Source organism: Amphiura filiformis, chromosome 3, assembly GCF_039555335.1.
Source record: "Amphiura filiformis chromosome 3, Afil_fr2py, whole genome shotgun sequence".
NCBI classification, from domain to species: Eukaryota; Metazoa; Echinodermata; class Ophiuroidea; order Amphilepidida; family Amphiuridae; genus Amphiura; species Amphiura filiformis.
This window is the reverse complement of record NC_092630.1, coordinates 51,442,724-51,465,847: the sequence shown is the minus strand read 5'-3', so window position 1 is coordinate 51,465,847 and position 23,124 is coordinate 51,442,724. Positions and strand designations below refer to the sequence as shown.

General features: G+C 34.9%; 1 protein-coding gene across 1 annotated transcript in view; it reads left to right on the top strand.

Annotated features, from left to right (window-relative positions):
- LOC140148695 (uncharacterized) overlaps nt 1–22,461 on the top strand; it is a 389,432-nt gene extending 366,971 nt beyond the window's left edge. The window contains exons 8-10 of the mRNA XM_072170737.1: nt 13,020–13,166; nt 18,891–19,079; nt 21,430–22,461. Of these exons, the coding sequence (XP_072026838.1) occupies nt 13,020–13,166; nt 18,891–19,079; nt 21,430–21,794 (701 nt within the window). The 3' untranslated portion in view covers nt 21,795–22,461. The remainder of the gene's footprint in view (nt 1–13,019; nt 13,167–18,890; nt 19,080–21,429) is intronic.
- Nucleotides 22,462–23,124: the final 663 nt, after the last annotated feature.

Here is a 23,124-nt window from a genome sequence, read left to right as displayed (position 1 = left end):
ATATCGTTTGAGATTTCAAAAATAGAATAACATTTTGTTGTCTGCATGCAAAGTATTATCAACCGGGACTCAAGAAGCAAAAGTCACGCCAGTCTGGATGACCGGATGACCATCACTTCTTTATTAAAAAGCTTACAGGGCAAAAGACTCATGAAAGTAGTTGTTGGAATGGATTAGTAGTATAGCACTTGGTAAATGTCAAGTTTGGTTAGTAATAGATGGTAAGAGTAAGGAATGAATAAATACTTGCTTATTAATGTGGTTGCTACTCGCAGAAATGCATTAATTAAAAGTGATGTAACTTCTTTATTATTCATGCAAGATAATGAAGATATATGAAAGTATACATTTTTGGAATGAAAAAAATCTTAATAAAAACAAATATTTGGTGTAAAAATACACATTTTTGTGAAATTCACTAAAAGCACAACTTTTTGCCATAATTTTTTTTGTAATATAATAAATTGACTTATAGTAACATGTACTTAAGTGACAAATCAATTCAAGAAGAATTCATTTGGTGTTACTACAGCGCAAGAAATGCTGCCTGGAGTCAATGACTTCAAATTATTTATATGGAAAATGGCATTTTGATGATGGCAATAAGTCAACACATTTGATATTAAAACCACATAGTTGTGTTTAAGACAGTAAGTATCTACATGGAAACATGTCATCACAAACAAAGTACTGGTAAATATAAGATCAGGTCCTGAGCCCTGATGTATTAATAATGAAATTCAGTGTATAAACATTTGACATGATCTAATCCAATCAGCAGTGGCGTAGATTTCTTTTTGACATTGGGGGGATGGGGTTGGGAAAAAATCTTGGAAGTATAGTGAATCCAGCACCTTATGGTGACCAAATAAGTTTATGGTACAAATGCGCGCGAAGCACGTGAAAAATTGGGGGCCAAAGGCGGCAAATTTGAAACTGAGATAAAGGTCAAAATATGGAGTAAAAAAACAATAAAATACTTAAGAAAATAGACATTAAAAAACTTCACAACTTTAGAACCAAGTATGCTAAACCTTTGGTCTTTTCAGTAAATGATAGCCTTTTACATGTTTAATGCAATAATTATAGTAACTCAATTTTGAAAAATGCCTCCTTTGGCCCCCATGGACCAGATTGTGTCACAAATTATGAAATATGGTGCAAAAGTTGAATATATTCGCACGAAGCGCGTCCTGGAAGCGTGCAAAATTGCATTTTGGGGGCTAAAATGGCCAAATATGAGGTTAATTTGGTTAAAACTCACACACGGACATCAACATTGGGAGGGGTATGATTGTATGGATCATCCCCCCTGGCCAAATATTGGGAGGATTTATCTCCCCACCCATCTTCCCCGGGATCTACGCCTATGCCAATCAGACCAAAGTGTTGGAAATAGTGACATTCTGCATCCGATATAGGCAATAATAAGGAGCAAAATACAATTTAAAACATAAGAAATTGAAGAAAGTTCAATTTGCAGTCAACTATTCCAGGAAAGTTGTGATCAGTAAGCATAGATACTGGGTAGTTAATGGTACTCGGTACAAATGATCATAATGGGCATTTGCTGCAAACATAAGTTCAGCCATTTTGAGTTAAATTTGACAATTTGAGTTAAATTTGGCAAAAATGTGTAGCCATTCCATACAGGTACATATGGTTTCACCCAAGCCATTAAATTTAACAGCCTCAGTAAAAATAATCTGTGGCAATCCCTTTAAGAAAGATTTAAGTGAATATATCAGTAGTCACAAAATATCAGTGTCTGCTTAGTTTCAGTAGAGCGAAATTGATAGGATGAATTCCAAGCAGTTAATGTTATTTTAAATGTCACATGGGCTTTACTATGTATTACTTTCCCCGTTATCAAATCATGAAGGTATCTTTCTTGCATGTTTAAAGAGTTACTTAATTTCGTCTTCAAACTATATACCTTTGAGTGGTGAAGACTTGTTTTGTTATTTTCTAGGTTAAACTTTATTGTGGTTGACTGGAATATTATTCCAAGCATAACTATAATGTAAAACTGTGATGGTAGATTTGTTGGATGTTGTTTTTTTGTTCAAATTCTTATTTGTTTCTAAGCAGGTCATTTGAAGCTATTACGTAAATGTAAGATGCAAAAAGGCATTCATTTAACAAATACATTATTTGCCAAAGGAAAGGGGAAATTAATTGAGATTTCAGTGATAAGACAATGAACATGCAGCATTCTGCTAAAAGCAAAACTGTGCATTGAAGACTTGAGGCATGTAATTTCACATAGGTAGGTATATGACCTATTTACGGCAAGACAATGGGGTAGGAAAGTGACCTGCTTTAAGTAACATGTCTTTATAAAAACATCTTCACTTTAATAACATTTGGATGCAGATGTTATAAGCAGACAAGAAACCATAACAACCTACTTCTAAGCAATATGAGTTAACATTTGTATAGCTATTACTATGATTTCCAAGAAGCATAACAAAATATGTCATGACCAAGACAAATCAAGTAGTACTAGTTAAAGTGAGTCTCAATGTCTTGAGAATTGTTTTGCCAACTTTTGAACATCTAAAACCCATAATGGTAGTGTGTACAAGTGGTATAGCCAGGACTTTTTCAGAAGGTGTTATGGGGGAGGGGGCAAGCAAAAAATGGTCAAAATGGGCTAAGGGCTAAGAAGTGCAAATGGGGCCTAAAAATCTTAAATATCAGGGCAGCTAGCATCAGGTGGTGGGGGACAAGAGGAGAGGAAGACTTCTGACAGGAAGGGCATCTGCCATCTTGACTATGCCACTGGTGTGTACAAACTAACATTGGTAAAAGTAGGCTGCAACAGTCCTGGTTCATTCCAGTCTTTCCTCTCACATTTAATGCCCCATATATGCACATAGTACCACAAATAACAATAAAACTATTGCAGAAAATATTGCTGCATGCTTCTATTTTGCATTGACATAGATTACAACTAAGAACAAAAATAAAAATGATGAAAATGAAAACAAGCTATTTATCCAATCACTGCCATATTTATGTTGAGGAAGTATCTATCATGAAACAGCAGCAGAATTTTGGAGTGAAATGACCAACTTGAAAATGCAGTGCAAATACTCTGAATACATCTGCAAGCAACCTAATATAGTGAAATAGTCACTTGATTGAATCCCTTTATTTGATGCCATCAGCATGAAGAAGTTTAGTGTACTACCCACCTGCTGCTGCTTACCCATCATGTACCACCAATTTTCTCTCTTCTAAGGTTCCGACCCTTCAAGGCATACATAGCTTAGTTCAATCACAGTGAATACTCATCAAAAATACTGCTTCTGATATTATATGAAGAAGTGAGTTCCCATTCTTCCCCAGCATGATGCTATGGCAGCAATTTGTACATAGCTATATATGGGTTAAATGTAAAAATTGTATAGGACTAGATCAAAATGAAATTGGTTGCAAAGTAAATGGTAAAACAAAGAAATGCATAGATAAATCACTCGTTTGAGCAGGAGCTCAGTGAAAGGTTGAAGATGTCAGATTCTTTTTACACATTGACCAGTTACATAAAAAAATGAAAGAAAATGTTTATGAATTGTACAGTAAACAACAAAATTGTACATATTTTAGTGCATTTTTCATTAAAACTTTGCATTTCATTATTTGCATTTGTTTTGCTCAAGAACTTTTCATCTACAATCAACAGCACAGAGTGGGCTATTAACTCTACCTTGTGAAAAATTATGACTTAAATATGTGTAATTTTTTGTACCTCGCAGAACATGAGTGTTTATCCAGCTTTGAGCTAGCGAGCTGAGTATGGCGTTATACAATCCCACCTTACAGCGCCAAGGGAAATATATGTACACACTCTTCGTGAGAGGATTTACAACTTGCAGTGCATTCATATCGAACTGAGTTAATTTAGATGTCGTTATGTATTATAATTGTGCGTAATAAAATTATGAATGTTCATAGAAGTAGGATTTAATCAGATTTAATTTTGATTAGCAGATTTAGATGGGGTTGATGCACATTTCCTCTCAGAAGGTGTTATCTTTGTTAGATTTGTTGTATAAGACCTCAAGTCGTAGTAGTTGCTTACTTTATTAGAGCCATATTTCCTGCATGGTATTGGAAGATGCAATGAGGGACAGCCTACAGACTCAAGCTTAAATGTCACTTGGGTTTTTACAGGATCAAGACAGTTTTAATTGCTCATTTCCATGATCTGAAGACCTTTCTCAATATTTTTAACCATTTAATATAGATGGTGATGTTCAGGCACATGATAAGTACTACTAAATCAATATGATAGGCCCTCCGTGATTTTGTTAAACAACTGCTATCTACTGAAGATAGCAACACATAAAGTAGTAAATCAATATGCAATGGTGATACTACCATGGACGTATAATAGAGCACGAAGTGCGATGGACTTGCAACTCCGTTCATCGATGTGAGGTCAGCGATCGTCACGCTTGCAACATGTGGACGTAGATGGCAGCAGCATTTTTCTTTAATTAGCATATTCGTGACGTCATGTTAACGTAAGTCTCGACAGCACTACGCATATTTTTTTAGGTAGCTTTTAGTACTGTCGTGGTGGCAGCAGCATTTTTCTTCACTTTTCTAAAATGGCGATGACCAGGGTTTAATTACAAATTCTTCAATATATCAATATTTCATGAAAATTTACCAAACAAACGGGTACAGTCATGACAGTTAATATTTAAAGTACATGTATAAATGGTCATAGTTATAAAAGAAAGAATATAAGAAACATAAACAAATGAATTGTAGCAATATTCAATATTAATGGCAGCGGCCGTGACTTATCAATGGCGCTGGTGGGTAATACACGGGGGAAGCCGACGGTGTCGCCACCTTTTTGCATTGCGCTGGTATACGAGTTGCAACGGCCTGATACTACGTTTAAAAGAAGCTTAACTATTTTTGGTATTTTCACTCATGACTTGATAAGTTAAGTAAGGTGAACAGTGACAGCAGCAGTGAAGATGGCATTGACAGTGGCAATGATGGGTGATGATGATAAAGTTGATGACAACAATGATGTTGACTGAAAGAAATCTGATGATGGCAATTGAGTCAAAGCACTTTATTCTAAACCGTAGATGTATTTTTTCAAGTTTTACAAGTAATTATCCAGAGAAACATGCCAACACAAACTAATTAAGCACAGATATTATAGGCTATATATAAGATCAGGTGCTGAGACATAATGGCATCATCACGTTCATGCACATGTGTATTAGCGCAATCATGAAGTCAACTGCAAAAGCACTGTCTGCACTTGACAAGTATATGGCTGGCTATTCCTGAGGTACACATGATTGGAGAAATATCACCCAAGCAACAAAAATGTAAAAAAAAAATATTGATGGGACCTTCTTCATAAACGTCTATTTTATTTGCCATATTTGGCAATTCCTTTATATATATATTTTTAACGATAAGAAAATCAGTGTCTGCTGACTTAAGTAGAGTGAAATTGATAGGATGAATTCCAAGCAGTTAATGTTATTTTAAATGTCACATGGGCTTTTAATATTATGTATTGGTTTTCCATTATCACATCATGATGGTATTTTGTGAGAGACTTTGCTTCTTAAAAGAGTTGCTTAATTTCATCTTTGGAACCATATCTTTGATTAGTTAAGACTTGTTATGTTATTTTCTAGGTTAAACTCTATTGTGGTTGACTTGGATATATTTATATGTAAAAACTGTGATGGTAAATTTGTCAGATGTTTTGTTCAAATTCTTATCTGTTTATAAGCAGGTCATGTGAAACTATTATGTAAATGTAAGATGCAAAAAGGCATTCATTTGAGAAATTCATTATTTGCCAAAGGAAAGGGGAAATTAATTGAGATTTCAGTGATAAGACAATGAACGTGCAGCATTCTGCTAAAAGCAAAACTGCATTGAAGACTTGAGGCATGTAATTTCACATAGGTAGGTATATGACCTATTTACGGCAAGACAATGGAGTAGTGTGGTGACCTGCTTTAAGTAACATGTCTTAATAAAAACATCTTCATTTAACATTTGGATGCAGATGTTATTAGCAGACAAGAAACCATAACAACCCACCTCTAAGCAATATGAGTTAACATTTGCATAGCTATTTCTATGATTTCCAAGAAGTAAAAGAAAATAGGTTATGACCAAGACACATCAAGTAGTACTACAGTTTAGTGAGTCTAAAAATGTATGGCTTGATTTGCCAACTTTTGAACATCTAAAACCAATAATGGTAGCCAATTCTTTTGCAGAAGGTGGGTGGTAAGGGGGAAAGCAAGGGCGTAAACTAAATTTTGGCACAAATGGTAAAAAAATAGGCGAAGTGCTTAAAATGTTAACTATCAGGGTTGCCAGCAAGGGGGGGGGGGGGGACAAGAAGATAGAGAGCAAGACTTACCACAAGAAGGGCATCTACCCTCTTGGCTATGCCACTAGTGTGTATAAATTAATATTGATAGAAGTAGGCTGCAACAGTCCTGGTTCATTCCAGTCTTTCCTCTCACATAGTAGGCCTACCCCATTTGCACAAATAAAACTATTATTGCAGAAACTATTGCTGCATGCTTCTATTTCCACTGCCATATTTAGGTTGAGGAAACAGGTCATGAAACAGCAGCAGAATTTTGGAGTGAAATGACCAACTTGAAAATGTGGTGCAAATACTCTGAATATTCTGCAAGCAACCTAATATAGTGATATTGTCACTTGATTGAATCCCTTTATTTGATGCCATCAGCATGAAGAAGTTTAGTCTACTACCCACCTGCTGCTGCTTACCCATCATGTACCAGCAATTTTCTCTCTTCTAAGGTTCCGACCCTTCAAGGCATACATAGCTTAGTTCAATCACAGTGAATACTCATCAAAAATACTGCTTCTGATATTATATGAAGAAGTGAGTTCCCATTCTTCCCCAGCATCATGCTATGGTAGCAATTTGTACATAACTATATATGGTTAAGTATAGACAATTGTATGACTATAGATCAAAATGAAATTGGTTGCAAAGTAAATGACAAAACAAAGAAATGCATAGATAAATCACCCTTTTGAGCAGAATCTCAAAGAAAGGTCAAGGATAGCCTGTGTCAGAATCTTATTACACCTTGACCAGATACATCAGAAAATTAAAGAAAAACTTTTATGGATTGTACAGTAAACAACAAAATTGTACATATTTCAGTACATTTTCTTTCAAACTTTGCATTTCATCACATATTAAATTTTTTGCATTTGTTTTTCTCAAGAACTTTCATCTACAATCAACAGCATAGAGAGAGCTAGTATTTCTACCTTGTGAAAAATTATGACATAAATATGTGTAATTTTTTGTACCTCACAGAACATGAGTGTTTATCCAGCTTTGAGCTAGCGAGCTGAGTATGGCGTTATACAATCCCACCTTACAGCGCCAAGGGAAATATATGTACACACTCTTCGTGAGAGGATTTACAACTTGCTGTACATTCATATCGAACTGAGTTAATTTAGATGTTGTTATGTATTATAATGTGCGTAATAAAATTATGAATGTTCATAGAAGTAGGATTTAATCAGATTTAATTTTGATTACCAGATTTAGATGGGTTGATGCACATTTCCTCTCAGAAGGTGTTATCTTTGATAGATTTGTTGTATAAGACCTCAAGTAGTAGCTGTGTACTTTATTACTATATTAGAGCCATATTTCCTGCATGTATTGGAAAATGCAATGAGGGACAGCCTACAGACTCAAGCTTAAATGTCACTTGGGTTTTTACAGGATCAAGACAAGTTTTAATTGCTCATTTCCATGATCTGAAGACTTTCCCCAACATTTCAACCATTTAAAGATAGATGTTACTGTTCAGGCACATTACTAAGTACTAACTCAAATCAATACAATATGCCCTGTGTGGTTTGCTAAGCAGCTGCTATCTACTGAAGATAGCAGCATTAATAGAGTAGTAAATGAACATGCAAAGGCAACATTTTATTCAAAAGAAGCTTAAATGATATTGTTATATTCTTACTCATTACTTTGTAAGTAAGTCAAATTTATGAGATCTTACTTTCATTTAGAATTTAAATTTGAAACAAATTGGGTATTAGTGTTAATTCTATAGTTTCAATGGTACTTTCTGTCAAATTGTAAAATTTGTATTCTACAGTACAAACTTATTTATGTGTTCAAGCTTTTGCTGTATTATAATTTTGCTTGTAAACATTTTATTCCTATATTGCTTTCCCTGACTTACTTTAAATAAACGAGAACTATGCCAGGTTTAAACCAGGTTCACAGACCATTTTGTGCTGAAATAAGCAATCAACAGAGAGCTAGTTATTCTACAGGCTCTGTGAATAGCCAATTTAATTGATGTCCTAACAACAAAATGAAATGTTTTAAACTCCTGGCTAGTTTAAATTAGGTCCCAATTTAGCCACTTAAAGAACACTTATTTTGAATATTGCAATAGCCATAAGGTTATTATTTCACAGTCAAATGCTTTTGGCGTTCATACATAAACATCAGTCATCTTGAGTACTTTTTAATTATGTATGAAGTATTAACTTTCACTTTCAAGAGAATACATATTTTCAAAACTGCTTAGTAGACTGTATATAGTACTGTGCACTTGTTATGGTCATGGAAAAGTAACATAATGGAAAAATATTTTTGAAAATGTTGTTACTAAAAAGTCTGCTATTTGCACTATACATCCATTTAGAGAATAAATGATAGGATTTTGTCTTTTGCCTATCAATATCGTGTCATAATGGATGGGCTGGCCAATATTTTGAGTAGTGGATGCCGGCGCAGCCGGTATCCACTACGATAAAAATATTGGCCAGCCCATCCATTATGACACGATATTGATAGGCAAAAAGACAAAATCCTATCATTTATTCTCATTCTTATTCAGTTTTAATGTAATTTTTATGAGAAAAACTGCCCTTTTTCAGAAAAAAATAAAGTTACTTTTGTGAGGACATCCCGTTGTTTTAAATGAACGAAACCATCACGAACATCTAAGCCGCCCGAATCGCGTTCTTAAATCTCGCACGTGTTTTACGCGAACGCCTTATCGCGCGATCATTGAGGAGCAACAAGCGTGCCGCCGTTAAGTGGCGTGGCGCTCTGACTAATATCACTATCAACTATTGTGAGATATTATACACCGAAAACCAATCAAATTACGTGAATTCTTTACAAGACGCACCCAATGAATAAGAATTAGGTATAAGGTAACAAAATGCAATTTGTGTGGGAAGACATTGTTTGTATTGGAGGATTATATTTTGGTTGAAGGCTGGTATATAGGCTAGGTAACAATGACATTAACATTAATATTTTTCAAATAAATGTCTGGTAACATCTGGTTTCATCTTCTAAAATTACCATATTGCTCCACTATCTATACATTTTGATAGACTCTTACAAGTAGACGACCAATATGGGACTGCCATTGTCACATCCATGTCATAGAAATGCATATTGCCATTATAGTTAACCTCTATCTACATTTTGCATACATCTTGAAAGCATTATGCTTGCCAAATTAATTGAAATTGGGTGTATCATTTTTGGTATGATACAGGATATTTTGTTTTATAGAATGGATCGTATGACTTCCGATGAATATAGTAATGCAGTAAATTATACGTTATAATAGCTCCTTTTTGTTTATTTTTACAAACTAATAGAAGGGTGCATGCAATAAATATCCCAAATAGGGAATATAGGATATAAATTATCATAGGCAAGCATTTTAAAAGGGTCTCTCTCCTGAGTAGCATCCATTTGATTAGCAGATATGCAAGACATTCTTACAGTAATTCAAAGCAGTGAACATCAGCGGAAACACATTGTAGGAGGATTATTGTGGTCAGATCTTTTCACCTTTTTAGGGTACATGTAATAGCAGCCAGTTGGCAAAAGGGGACATGCAGACAAACTGCACACTTTTTTTGGGGAGGGTGGGGAGCATATGTCCCTTTATGTGATGTCAGCCTTCTGGGCATCAGCTCAACCAAGAGAATATGAATCGGAACCATCATACAGTTGAAATCAGTAATATATTCAGTCCCAACTGCAGGAAAAAAGAATTGGAAAATCATTCTAAACCTAATAACCCTCAAACCACTTTTGCGACAAAATTCCTCACTATGACGCCTTCCCCCTCCCACATGACTACCATACTCTCAAAATAAACAGCATTTCTTGCCTGGGCACATGCACGATAGATATATCAAACCCATTTGCTTGCCAACTATTACACTTGATATTGAGAGTGTTATTGAATCATTGAAGGCAGCCTATGGGTAATTTTCATATTAATCAAGCCAATTATTGATCAAATGGTTGCAGGGTAGCCTCTTTTGATTTTAAAATAACAAGTCAATATTATATATATTTGCTGTGTGCTAGTATGGGCATGCCTCAAACACACACTTTTGTCAAGCTTACAGAATATTCTTGCATGTAGTTTTACTGTTTAGTTTTATCACACAATTATGGTGAAAAAAGATTTACATTTTGATTGGAATAAGTCAATTACAGGTGTTATAAATAGCTAGAGAGTTTTTATTTCATCACACATTTTTGTTTCATGTTTAAGATGATTTTGATGATAATGATGATGATGATGTGCAAGAGAAGTCTGATAATGATCATGACAATGAGGAAAAGGAAGAATATGAAGAGAATAAATGCAATAGAGGTTATCTGTGTTCTATAAGCTGCATATCCTATCAGCAACTGCTATACCTTGTTTAGGATTTTCAAAAGAAGTACCTTCATGTGCAACCATTACTGTTTTAAAATAGCACGCCAAAGTCATGCAAGTAACCGTTGTCATGCATTGAATTGGTTTGAATGAGGAATACTACAGGAACCAGTGCCTTTTGTTAGAAGTCACACACAAGTAACGTGAATAACCTCTATTCCATGGTTTCCTTACACAATCTGTTGCACTAACGGTGAAAAGACTGATTTACTATGACAACTCCCTTCCAGACACCAGACATTATAATACAGGGTGAGGTCGTCGGTATGCATTAATTATGTAGAATTTCATGAAATCTGAAACACTTTATTTAAGAATTTGAAAGCTTACCCTACTAAGAACAAGTTGTTAGGAAATACATTAGAACAGGATATGCTATAGCACAGAATTCTGCAGGCGTACACACACTCCAAGATACTCCTAGTTTTCAATACCTTTATTTTCTTTTTTAAGCTTACAAAGGGAAGCTTCAAGTTGAATGACCTAGTTTTTAGTTGCCCAGGAGATAATGAATACTTGACTGAGAGTTATTTTCATATTTACCTGAGGCTAGATGTCTGATATTTGGTAGCGTCATATTATGTGTACTATACTTTCCAATCGTATAAAAAGCTACTGGGTATAACATTTGATCTAACCGATGACACCACTTAACCTATCTTGTAAAACAGATCAAAATCTACAAATCGGCTTGTCTGTGTGTAGAGGTAGAGTAAGGCGGTATATAGGCTTATGTTCAAGGTATATCAAAGAAATCAATTGATTAAAAATCCAGACAGGGTTTCACAACAAGTAGATATCAATATTTTCTACAGAGTTTAAGATTACCTATATAAGTCTGGCTTATGAAACAAAATAATTTTTCTTGCTTAATTATATTTGAAAATCTATTTAGGGGCATAAAGATTACCACCAAAGACCCACTTTTTTCCACATTATCCTGTTTTTTAAACATACTTATTTGTTATGTTGCCTTAATATTTTCCCAACCCTGTAATGATTTAGCTAGAAATAATGTTCATGCTAAAATAAGAAATCTTTAGAGCTTGTTTAATTCTTTTCCAGTAAATCATGATATGTGTTTGATTCTGAAACAATGTCATAATGAATACAAGTTGACAATACTATGATAGGGCACTTGCAGGAGTTGTGTGAAAGAGTGTACTGTATCATACCTAAGTCATTGTTATGGATAACCAATAGGATTCATAATTAATAAAAACAACCAAAAACTCACATTTTTATCTGTGATCTTGGAAGCCGCTGAAAAATTGCAAATGATATGACTCCATTTTAAACAAATTGCCATATTTCCAATGTACTACTAATCCCTCATTTAGTGCGCCCATTTACTCTTTCTACATGTATGCTTTAGATTGTGCTCCTGGATAACTTATGGCTGTGTGTGAAATTTCAATATTATTAAAAAGTAATATTCCACTTCAAGGTAGTGAAGATCAATAGAGGGTGCACTTGTACATCTTGACACAGATAACATGATTGTTAGCTTTTGTCAGGACCTTGTCACCAAAGTATACTGTCAGTTTGGAACTTTTTGTTTATTTCAAGTTAATTGCAAACCTAAACTAAGAAAATCAACATGAACTTACAATGAATTTCTCATATCATTTTCTAATTAAGCTGTCAATAAACCAGTTTATTTTTAGAAAGTGTCAGTACTTTATTTATACTGCCCTGTATAATTACCAGGGATCCATTTTGTTTATAATCGCTACTGAAATTATGGGAATGTGCAAAATCTTTAAGAAATTAGTCTTGCATTACTATAGAGGTTATCCGTATTCTATAAGCTGCATATCCTATCAGCGACTGCTATACCTTGTTTAGGATTTTCAAAAGAAGTACCTGCATGTGCAACCATGATAGTTTCAAAATAGCCCGCAAAAGTCATGCAAGTAACTCTGAGGTTGTGCTTTGAATTGGTTTGAATGAGGAATACTATATACCGGAACCAGAGCCTTTTGTTAGAAGTCACACATGAGTGACAAGGAGAACTTCTTTTGTTTACAAATCACAACCTCCAATATGGCAGAGTCGGAACCCAAGATCAAATAATTCAAAGTTGAACTAGTGTCACTCTGTTATCATGCCTTTATGATAAAATTACAAAAATATTAAACAATTTTTTGAGTTACCATTTATGTGTTGTATGTAGTCTGTAAACATGCTAACTAGAATAATGAATTTGTTCTTTTTCTTCAGGGAAGCATGTCCAGGCAGTTATCTCACGCTGCAACTGTAAGAATGGCGGTACTTGTACACCAACCAGCTCAGGGTTTGGATTTGTATGTAACTGTCCTCCTGGATATGGAGGGTATGATTGCAGTCAAAATAACAGCCTTGTCAGTGGTGAGTATAGGAGCAAGAAAGCCCATTTTCAATTATTTTGAAGTTGAAGCGTACTGTTTGAAATCAATATGAAAGACTGTATGTTTACAACGTAATCTGCTATTATTTGTGACGGCGAACCTGGTGAAAAAGTTTGTTTATTTGCAATCTGCTATCTACTGAAGATAGCAGTAGGCCTATGTAGTATAAAAATCAGGTTGATAATACTTATTTTATGGTATGTCTGTAGTAGCAATGACAATCTACACACTGTCAGTTGTCTATTATTAGGCATATCACCTCAAAAATAATCGCAGCAGAAACATGTTATTTAATGTTCCTACATTATTGAGCTTTATTAAAGCATCAAAAATCAAAAAACAGAATTGAAATCGGTCAATGCATTGTGACGTAGTGTCAATTTAAAGATGCTCGTAGATGGAATGAAATCCTGCCACAAATGGCTGTAATGACAAAATTGGCACATTTTAAGATTTTGAAGGTATATTTGGACGCTTGCTTGAAAAAGCAGCGTTAATTTAAATATCACATGTTAAATGCATATCTTTCCTGACTTCGTTACGAAAACAAAATTTAAAAATCTATCATTGAATAATTATAATAAATTAACCAAATATACTATTTTAGCAACTCGGCCAATCTGCAGACAAATTAAATCTCAAAAAATGACTAAGTTCAGCTAATTAATATGCAAAATTGATGCCAATAGAAAACCGTACATGATATAAAGGTGCGGTTTTTTTGCACACATATGTATACAAAGTTCTTTCAATTGATAACAAAAATACACAAAAAGTAATTAATTATGCAAATTAGGTAATTACAGCTAATTATGTATTTATGATATTATTATGCAAATTAGGCATGAGTAATTTTAGGTTTTTTTTCAATTTTTAATGAACGTCTGTTTATTTATCATAATTTTTTTTTTTTTTATTATTTTATAAGCTTGAATAAATGAACTGCAGTTAATTATTTAAAAACAATACAAAAAAATTAAAAGTTTGACATTTTGACGGTGTCTGGAATATAATTTTCATTTTTACTGTAAACATGGTATGTGTCACTATTACTCAAAGCCAAGTCCGAAAAGTAAAAATTAAAATTCAGTTGCAATGAGACTTTAAATTAACATTTTGTCATCTGGATTAACATGGGAGGATAATCGGTAAAAGCAAAAGCTATTTTACTGTACCGCGTATAAAAAAATAGTATGGCCTTGGACACACACAATGGCTTAGAGCTATTGTGGTTTGGAAAATTACTCCCTAAAAATATCATTGATTAATGTTTTGCTTCAACTAGTATTAGGGAAGTGTTGCATTCGTTGTCGACGGAATTAATTTACATGCTAAGAAAGATTAGTATTTCAGCTAAATGGTGGTAGTTCCTTTACTTCAATAGGCCTATATTTACTGATTTATGAGCGATCTTCAAAAATCCATAAAATCAGGCAGTAGCTCTTAAACAAAACAATATTTTTATTTAAGGACCCGATGTTAGCCTCGGAAAGGCTTCACACACCATATATTAAAAATTTAAACAATTTGGATAAATGAAGCATATGAAGAAATTCATTTATTGACATGGATGTTTTCTAAAATTGGCCAAATTTGAAGCGCCCTTTTCAATTCACTGTTATGCTTGCATGCACAGTGTAGCAGAATTATTGTGCAGCCACTGTGACATACCTACTATTATAGACAGATATGGTTTGTGATGCTCTTTATCATTTCTATAAAACTTGCAGCAAACCTTTTCAATGCTTGACAGCATGAAATCGGGTTAAAATGAAAAGAATTCAGCATTTTAATTTAGCCACTTAATGAGGCCTTTTCATCGTGCCTTGGTGCCATGGGGGATGGGAGAAATATGCCCACAGTCAGAGGTGTTAGCCCCACATAAAAACCAGTGGCGGCGTCACGGGGAGGGGTCATTTTCTTGCCCCCCAGTTTGCCCCCCACTTTTGAGGCAAAACCCCAAAATCACGTAAATTTAAATTTTTGTGGCAATTTTAAGCAACATTTGCCAATTTTGCCCCCCTGAAATTCACTTTGCCCCCCAATGCCCCGAAGAAAATTCCTGGTGCAGCAATTTTGCAAAAATTTAATGATTTTTAACCCCCCTGATATTTTTCCCCCACCCATGCTCTCCCCCTAGAAGTTTCTGGTGATGCCACTGTTCTGGGATCATGAACTGGTGTGTATATAATACATGAATGCATCCTTCATTACTTTCATTCATTGTACAGTCAAGGAAAATGCAGCATATATTTTACACATGCATGCAAAATGCCAAACTACTCACTGGTCCTTATTCTGAAACTGTTCTTGTCAATTTGTAAGCGTTATAAGGAAAGGACCTTTACTGACACACTTCACCAGGGAGTAAAATACTCAAGTGTAGTCAAGCCAAAGATAATTGTACCCTATGGGAAACTTTCCTGAAAATAGTGAGAGTAGAAGCCAATGTCACCTTGAATTTATCAGGGAAAACAACTTTGGCATTTAAGAATCTTTTGTGAGAAACTGATAACAAATGATTTTCACTATTCGAACACTAACTAAAGAGTTTAAGTTCAATATTCCTTCAGTAATAACATTTTTAATTCCTAATTGCTGATAGAAAAACAATATCCCAGAAACACAAATATGTTTTTAAACTATTTTCTATGAAAAACCTCTACCAAATTGTTAAAAAGGTGTCAAAATGTATGATGAATTTTTGTAGCAGAATATTTATTAAATAATATAGAATGTTTTTGCAGCAAAGTTTACAAATGTTATTAAAATCTTATTAAAACATTTTATACTTGATATAACCGGATGTTACTTAAAAAGGCCTTTTGGCAACCTTTCCTAACCTTTTGCAAATGTTTTCGAAAAAAAATTGTATTTACTGGGATGGTTTTACTAGATTGACTTTGATTGTCATTTTGTAATCTCTGAAGTAGCCAATTCAAGTTGAAAAGTCAATTAATGTTCCAAATTGAAGTCTGAAATCTCAATTGGTTTGGACAAGTTCTTTCAATTAAATTAGCTAGATTTAGAATATTATTGTCAAAGTAAAGAGTTGTTAATAAATTAGTCTTTCATTAATTCAAAATTTGATTTTCCTATAATCTCAAGACCCAATGCTAGGCATGTTTGTATTGCCATGCATGCATACAGATCTGTATGTATAAATACTTGTACAGATGGATTTAACTTGCACACCTTTCAAAAGGATTTTAAGTGCCAGCTACCAATATAAACGACCACCAAATGAAAGGAAATTATTAAAGAATTAAGAATCATATTTGATTACATCATAATTGATTATGTTTTCATAAGAGCTTCATTCTTCCTAATTTCTGTGTAATAAACTTGTTAGCCCCATGTTGATAATAAAATGAGCATATTAAATCCCCTTGATGAAGAATGACATTCAAGTAGTACTGACATATTAAATGAAGCAAAGAAAAAGTTTAAAATGGATTGGAATGAAAATTATCCAAATACCCTGCAGGGAGTTTGTCACAAATCAGAATGATAATAGATAGAAATACAAATTTTATATTTATACATAAGAAATGGAATTATGAAATTATGATTGTATCAGATACAGGTTTTGAGCCTAAAGCATTCCGAACAAAGACTCCTGGGGTTGACAAAATATAAAAAATATTGGAATCTTAATCCCGGGATGTGTCACAATAAAACAGCAATCAATATTCCAAATTGTAATAACCTACAGCGATTTCTTAAACAAATTCTGGCTGAGCAAATGATTGCTTATAGTAGAAATCTGTGTTGCCATGCCGATGCGACAATTTAAAAAAAATCTTTGTAGTTAATTTGTGATAAGAGGTCCAGAGAGATTTAAATTGGAAACTAGAATGACAGATTACTAAACAGGATTTGTATAGCTTATTACAAATGGACATTTTGTGATTCTAGCTCCCTCTATAAAAGCTATGCCTCAATTCGCTGGCGTAGTGCACGTTAGAATATGACCGTTGCTTGGTCAACTGGCTCACGCTTTTTTTGTTACGAACCACTGATCGAAATGATCACAACACAAAGCCTATGGCATATCAAAATTTGGAACAGGTGTATGAGCCCAGGTTTGAACCACTAACCAATGGTTACTAAAATGCACTACGACATTGATTAGTTATCCATGAAAAAAAAGCTTATTTCCACAATTTCTGTTGATTCGGACATAGAATTTGCAAGCTATGGATCAGACATAAAATACAAATTGAACAATGTCTTTATCAAACAACTGAATCTGTAAGAAAGGTTATTCATACAAATGTTATGTAATCTAGGTCATTAACATCTCTGCGCCCATGCCCATGGGTGTCACATGTCCAGAAATTTTTCCCGTGAAAATTTTCCTATTAATCTTGACTGACAAGGGACATCGTGACCCCTACAGAATGCATTTGTAAGAATCGTTTTCCCCTCAGAGTACATTTGCAAAGGTTAATCAGTATAAAGCAAATAAAAAGATATGATGGCATTTAGCAAAATGATATTTGTTGAGACAGATTTCATTTTGTTTATTTCATCCCATTATCCAGGCAGAATCCTCACAGAATAATAGTTATAAACATTATATTGTGGAAAACACTAAAATGCAACAGAAATTGAATTTGACCTTATACTTACAATCAAAGTCAAATAAGTCAATATGCTTTATTCTTGTCACACACTCTGACTATGTTATTGATTATTTTGCTATTATATTTACCTTGAAATATTTGTTTTAGAGAGTTCATTCAAATGCTGGCTCCTTGCTTCGCATACAAATTATGAGATGAGCAAAGTATAAATATTATTATCTTTCCCAACTCCAGTGACACCTCATACATTGTCTTGGGTGTGATTTTGGCCAATGGTCACTGGAGGGGCTTGCAAACTATCACCACAGCTATGCTGTATTGATTTTTCCAAGTAAAACGCTAGTACCTTAGATCCAGGGAACTAATAAGGTTTCACCAGAGCTGGGATAAATAATCATCTAGTTTGCGTAAGGAAGAGGATATGTGACCATCCATCTCAAACCGCTCGTAAAGAAATTCGGCAAATTGTATTTCGAGTTACAGTGCAAAATATGCATAGAGGTTGTATTCATATGTCCCTAATATTTGTCCGACATGTTTCTCATTTTAGTCCAGTCAAACACCAATCTTTAATCCTATCGTTGAAAAGGATAATAAGCTTATACTTATGTGCAGCATTAGAAAAAAGCTTAAGTCTTTGTTTGCTTTGGCTAAATCCTGTTCAAGTGGTGGGTTTTAACCAACAATTAACAGTGAGAGGACATTCCTGAACCTCGTTCAGTTGGGGATGATTTGAAGTGACCGCCAATTATGACCATTTGATATTTAATACCAGCAATGTGGAAAAAAGAAATAATGGAGTGCCAAAATAATGTACCCTTTTACTGAAGGAGCAAAGTTTAACAAGTTATAACTCCGCTTCTGGATATCGTTTGACGTCAAATGATATATCATTGTAAAGCTTATGATATATATTTTCTAAACACGGAAGAAAACAAATTTGACCAGGGGCCGACTTTACGAGCGTTTCGACCTGGACGGTCACATTTGTGCTGCTCATGCAAGTTTACACACATGATGTAAAAATGGGATCTTTTCATTCTGCCAAATTTGATTGCTGTGGTAGATCAACTTGAAAGTGCATCCTCTCACTACATACTTTTTTGTCTTTACAGGCTCATCCACAACAGAATATGGCATTGCAATGGGAGCAGCCGTGGTGGCCGTGTTATTGGTTCTTTTTGGTGTTGGTTTGTGCCTTTGCGTTATCCTCCAGTATTTACGGCAACAAAGGGATGGTCCAGAAGGACAATACAGACCTGCTCTTAGTAGAGATGTGTACAGTGTTGAGGCTGTTAATTTAGGTTTGTATTAATCAGTGGATTCATGTATATTGCTTTTTGTTACCAGTGACAGACTACAGGCAAAATGGTTCACTATTGGTGACAGATGCCATAATGTACAAGAAATGTCCACTTTTGGTGACAGAGGCCATATTGTACAAGAAATATCCACTTTGGGTAAAAGAGGCCATAATACAGAGAGATCCACTTTTGGTGACAGAGGTCATGATGGTCAAGAAAGGTCCACATTTAGTGACAGAGGCCATAATGTACAAGAAAGATCCACATTTGGTGACTCAGGCCATATTGTTCAAGAAAGGTCCACTATTGGTGAAAGAGGCCATAATGTACAAGATAGGTCTACTTTTGTTGAAAGAGGCCATAATGTTCAAGAACGGTCCACTTTTGGTGAAAGAGGCCATAATGTTCAAGAAAGGTCCAGTTTTGGTGAAAGAGGGCATAATGTACCAGAAAGGCTTACCTTTGGTGACAGTCAGAGGCCATAATGTTCAAGAAATGTCCACTTTTGGTGACAGAGGCCATATTGTACAAGAAATATCCACTTTGGGTAAAAGAGGCCATAATACAGAGAGATCCACTTTTGGTGACAGAGGTCATGATGGTCAAGAAAGGTCCACATTTAGTGACAGAGGCCATAATGTACAAGAAAGATCCACATTTGGTGACTCAGGCCATATTGTTCAAGAAAGGTCCACTATTGGTGAAAGAGGCCATAATGTACAAGATAGGTCTACTTTTGTTGAAAGAGGCCATAATGTTCAAGAACGGTCCACTTTTGGTGAAAGAGGCCATAATGTTCAAGAAAGGTCCAGTTTTGGTGAAAGAGGGCATAATGTACCAGAAAGGCTTACCTTTGGTGACAGTCAGAGGCCATAATGTTCAAGAAATGTCCACTTTTGGTGACAGAGGCCATAATGTTCAAGAAAGGTCCACCTTTGGTGACAGATGCCATAATGTTCAAGAAAGGCCCACTTTTGGTAAAAGAGGCCATAATGTAGGCCTACAGAGAGGTCCACTTTTGGTGACAGAGGTCATAATGGTCAAGAAAGGTCCACATTTAGTGACAGAGGCCATAATGTACAAGAAAGGTCCAATTTTGGTGACAGAGGCCATAATGTACAAGCAAGATACACATTTGGTGAAAGAGGCCATAATGTACAAGATAGGTCTACTTTTGTTGAAAGAGGCCATAATGTTCAAGAAAGGTCCACTATTGGTGAAAGAGGCCATAATGTACAAGAAAGGTCCACTTTGGGTGAAAGAGGTCACAATGTACAGAGAGGTTCACTTTTGTTTGGTGACAGAGGTCATAATGGTCAAGAAAGGTCCACTTTTGGTGATAGAGGCCATAATGTTCAAGAAAGGTCCATGTTTGGTGACAGAGGCCATAATGTTAAAAAAAGTTCCACTTTTGATGAAAGAGGCCATAATGTTTAATAAAGGTCCAGTTTTGGTGACAGAGGCCATAATGTTCAAGAAAGGTTCACTTTTGGTGACAGAAGTCATAATGTTCAAGAAAGGTCCACTTTTGGTGATAGAGGTCATAACCCAGCAAACACAAAACGTTTTCGACATCATTCGCAAAAGGTTATAAAGGGTTGTCAGAAAACGTTTAAATGTCGGGTTATATAAAGGGTATATTAAGAGTATAAAACGTTTTCATAACCTTAAAAACATTTTTGATAATCTACTGCTCAGCAAACAAAAATGTTTTACAGAAAAGCGTTTAAATGTCGGATTGTATAAAGGGTATAAAAACGTTTTAATAACATTCCAAAAACATTCTTGAAAACTTGATACAAAACATTCTAAACAGAATGTTATTTTGGGGTTGAAAAAATATTTTGCGAAAAATGTTTGCCCAAAATGTTTTCAATAACGTTTTAAAAAAGATTTTCATGACCTTTATATAACCCGACATTTAAATGTTATTAAAAGGTTTTGAAAAAAACATTTTAAGAACATTTCTGTGTTTGCTGGGTTCAAATATTTTAACCTAATGTTATTTAAGTATTGACACAATATTTGGCAAAAATGTTTGCAAAAATAGTTTACAATAACATTTTTTGAAAACATTTAAAAATATTGTTGTAGTGTGTTTTCATACAAAACGTTTTAAAAGCGTTATCATGACCTTTATATAACCCGACATTTTAATGTTATTAAAACGTTTTTACCTAAACCAAAAGCCAAAATATAACTGATTTAAAACGTTTTTAAAACGTTTTTGTGTTTGGTGGGAATGTTCAAGAAAGGTCCACTTTTGGTGATAGGCCACAATCCATAATGACAATGTAACCCATAGCAACACACTGGCTAACATGATCTTATTTTTTTTATATTTCTGTAGCAGCGGCGCCTATGGAACCCAATGACTGCATTCCACCAAGCTACAGCCAGTGTCGTCTTCACAATAATGGACATAGTGCACCGGATACCGCACCGTCAGACAGTAACAGTCACACACATCACCATAATAAACAAAAGACTCCTGAAAGTCCTCCGCCAAATTATGAAGCTATTTTAGCTCTTAGTAAAGATTTGAGTCCTTTTTATAGACAATATGCCACCAAAGAGTCGAATTCTTCAGCATCTCCTCAGAGTGCTGCAAGAAGTTACCAGAATAGTCGGCGAGGAACTAGACAGAACAGTGCTGCAACTACACCTGGTACGCCACAGGATAATATTGAATTGAATTATGTTGATAAAACGTGATATTTAGCGAATACTGTGTGAACTTTGATCTTGCAATTGATGATTGTTTCTAATCTTTGCATTCAAATCATGTGAATCTCATTTTTAAACGAATACTGCCATTATTTCTGCAGCGCAGAATAATGTGTGAGCTCATTCTTGTACATAATTTTGCAACAAGTTTGTTACAAGTGCACTTAATGGGGAAACTACTTTTCCTTGTATAAATCTAAAGTTGCTGATTTTCAACTCTCAAGCTTAGAATTAACACAGTTTACACAAAATCAATGTTATTTTGCCAAATGATTAATTTCTTAATGGAAGAAACTCTCAAGAGAAGAATGTCTTTGATTGGATTTGAATATCCAGTCCGGTAACAAAAATCAAATGAGATCAAAGTTGACTTGATGAAGTCAAGGTGGTATGCGCTATGCAGAAAGCAGTTCCATAACAGTACTAAGAAGAGCCGACAGGATGAGGTCACAAGCAGAAAGGATCACTCTGAATACTGAGATCATGTTATAGCACTGTACTGCGGTTTACCTGAAGTTTTGGTACTGACGTCAATGCCTTTTCTTGATTGCGCCGCAAGCATGCCAACAAATAGCCATTGTATGTGTGCATGTATGCTCTTTGCGATTAACTTTATAAGCGCAGTTCAGTACTGCGACTAGTGAAATATGCACCTAAGTCAAAGTAGTACTACCAAACTTGAGGTGAAGCACAGTATACATCAGAGATCAAGATAGTTATCTTCACTACTGGTTTCTTCTCATCAGAATCACAGGAGAGCAACAAGAGAGAGAGAGAGGAGATTTCTTATCAGTGATTTGTTGTCATCATTGTTACATTGTAATGGACAAACAGATGTCAAGATGGTGAGAATAAGCAACAGTTCCTGGCATGGTTTTGGTGGAGTCCAGAAACCAAGAATGGTGACCTCATTTTCTTGTAAATCAATTGCCACTGTTTGGCAGAGTGTCTCACTGATTGTGGACATGTGGTAAATGTAGAGTTTTTGTTTCAGAAGCCTTGCAGCCCAACATCAGTGGAAAAACCTGGAAGTAACATATTTGGACATTTTTGGACAGGTTTTTGTACTAACTAGTATATGGTGCAAGACAATTTTTTTTTGTGAAATTGGCCCAGCATTTGAGCATCCTAACTTAACAGAATGATCATGATAATGATTGTATTATAATGAGACCCGATGTACATTCAATCTGAAGTATGAAATAAAATTACTGCATTGTGCTGTTATGGTACAGAATATGCTTTGTTTCACCTTGAGCTTGGTAGTGATGTCGGAGCCTTTATGCGGTTGCACTGCAAGCATGTCATCAAACTGCCC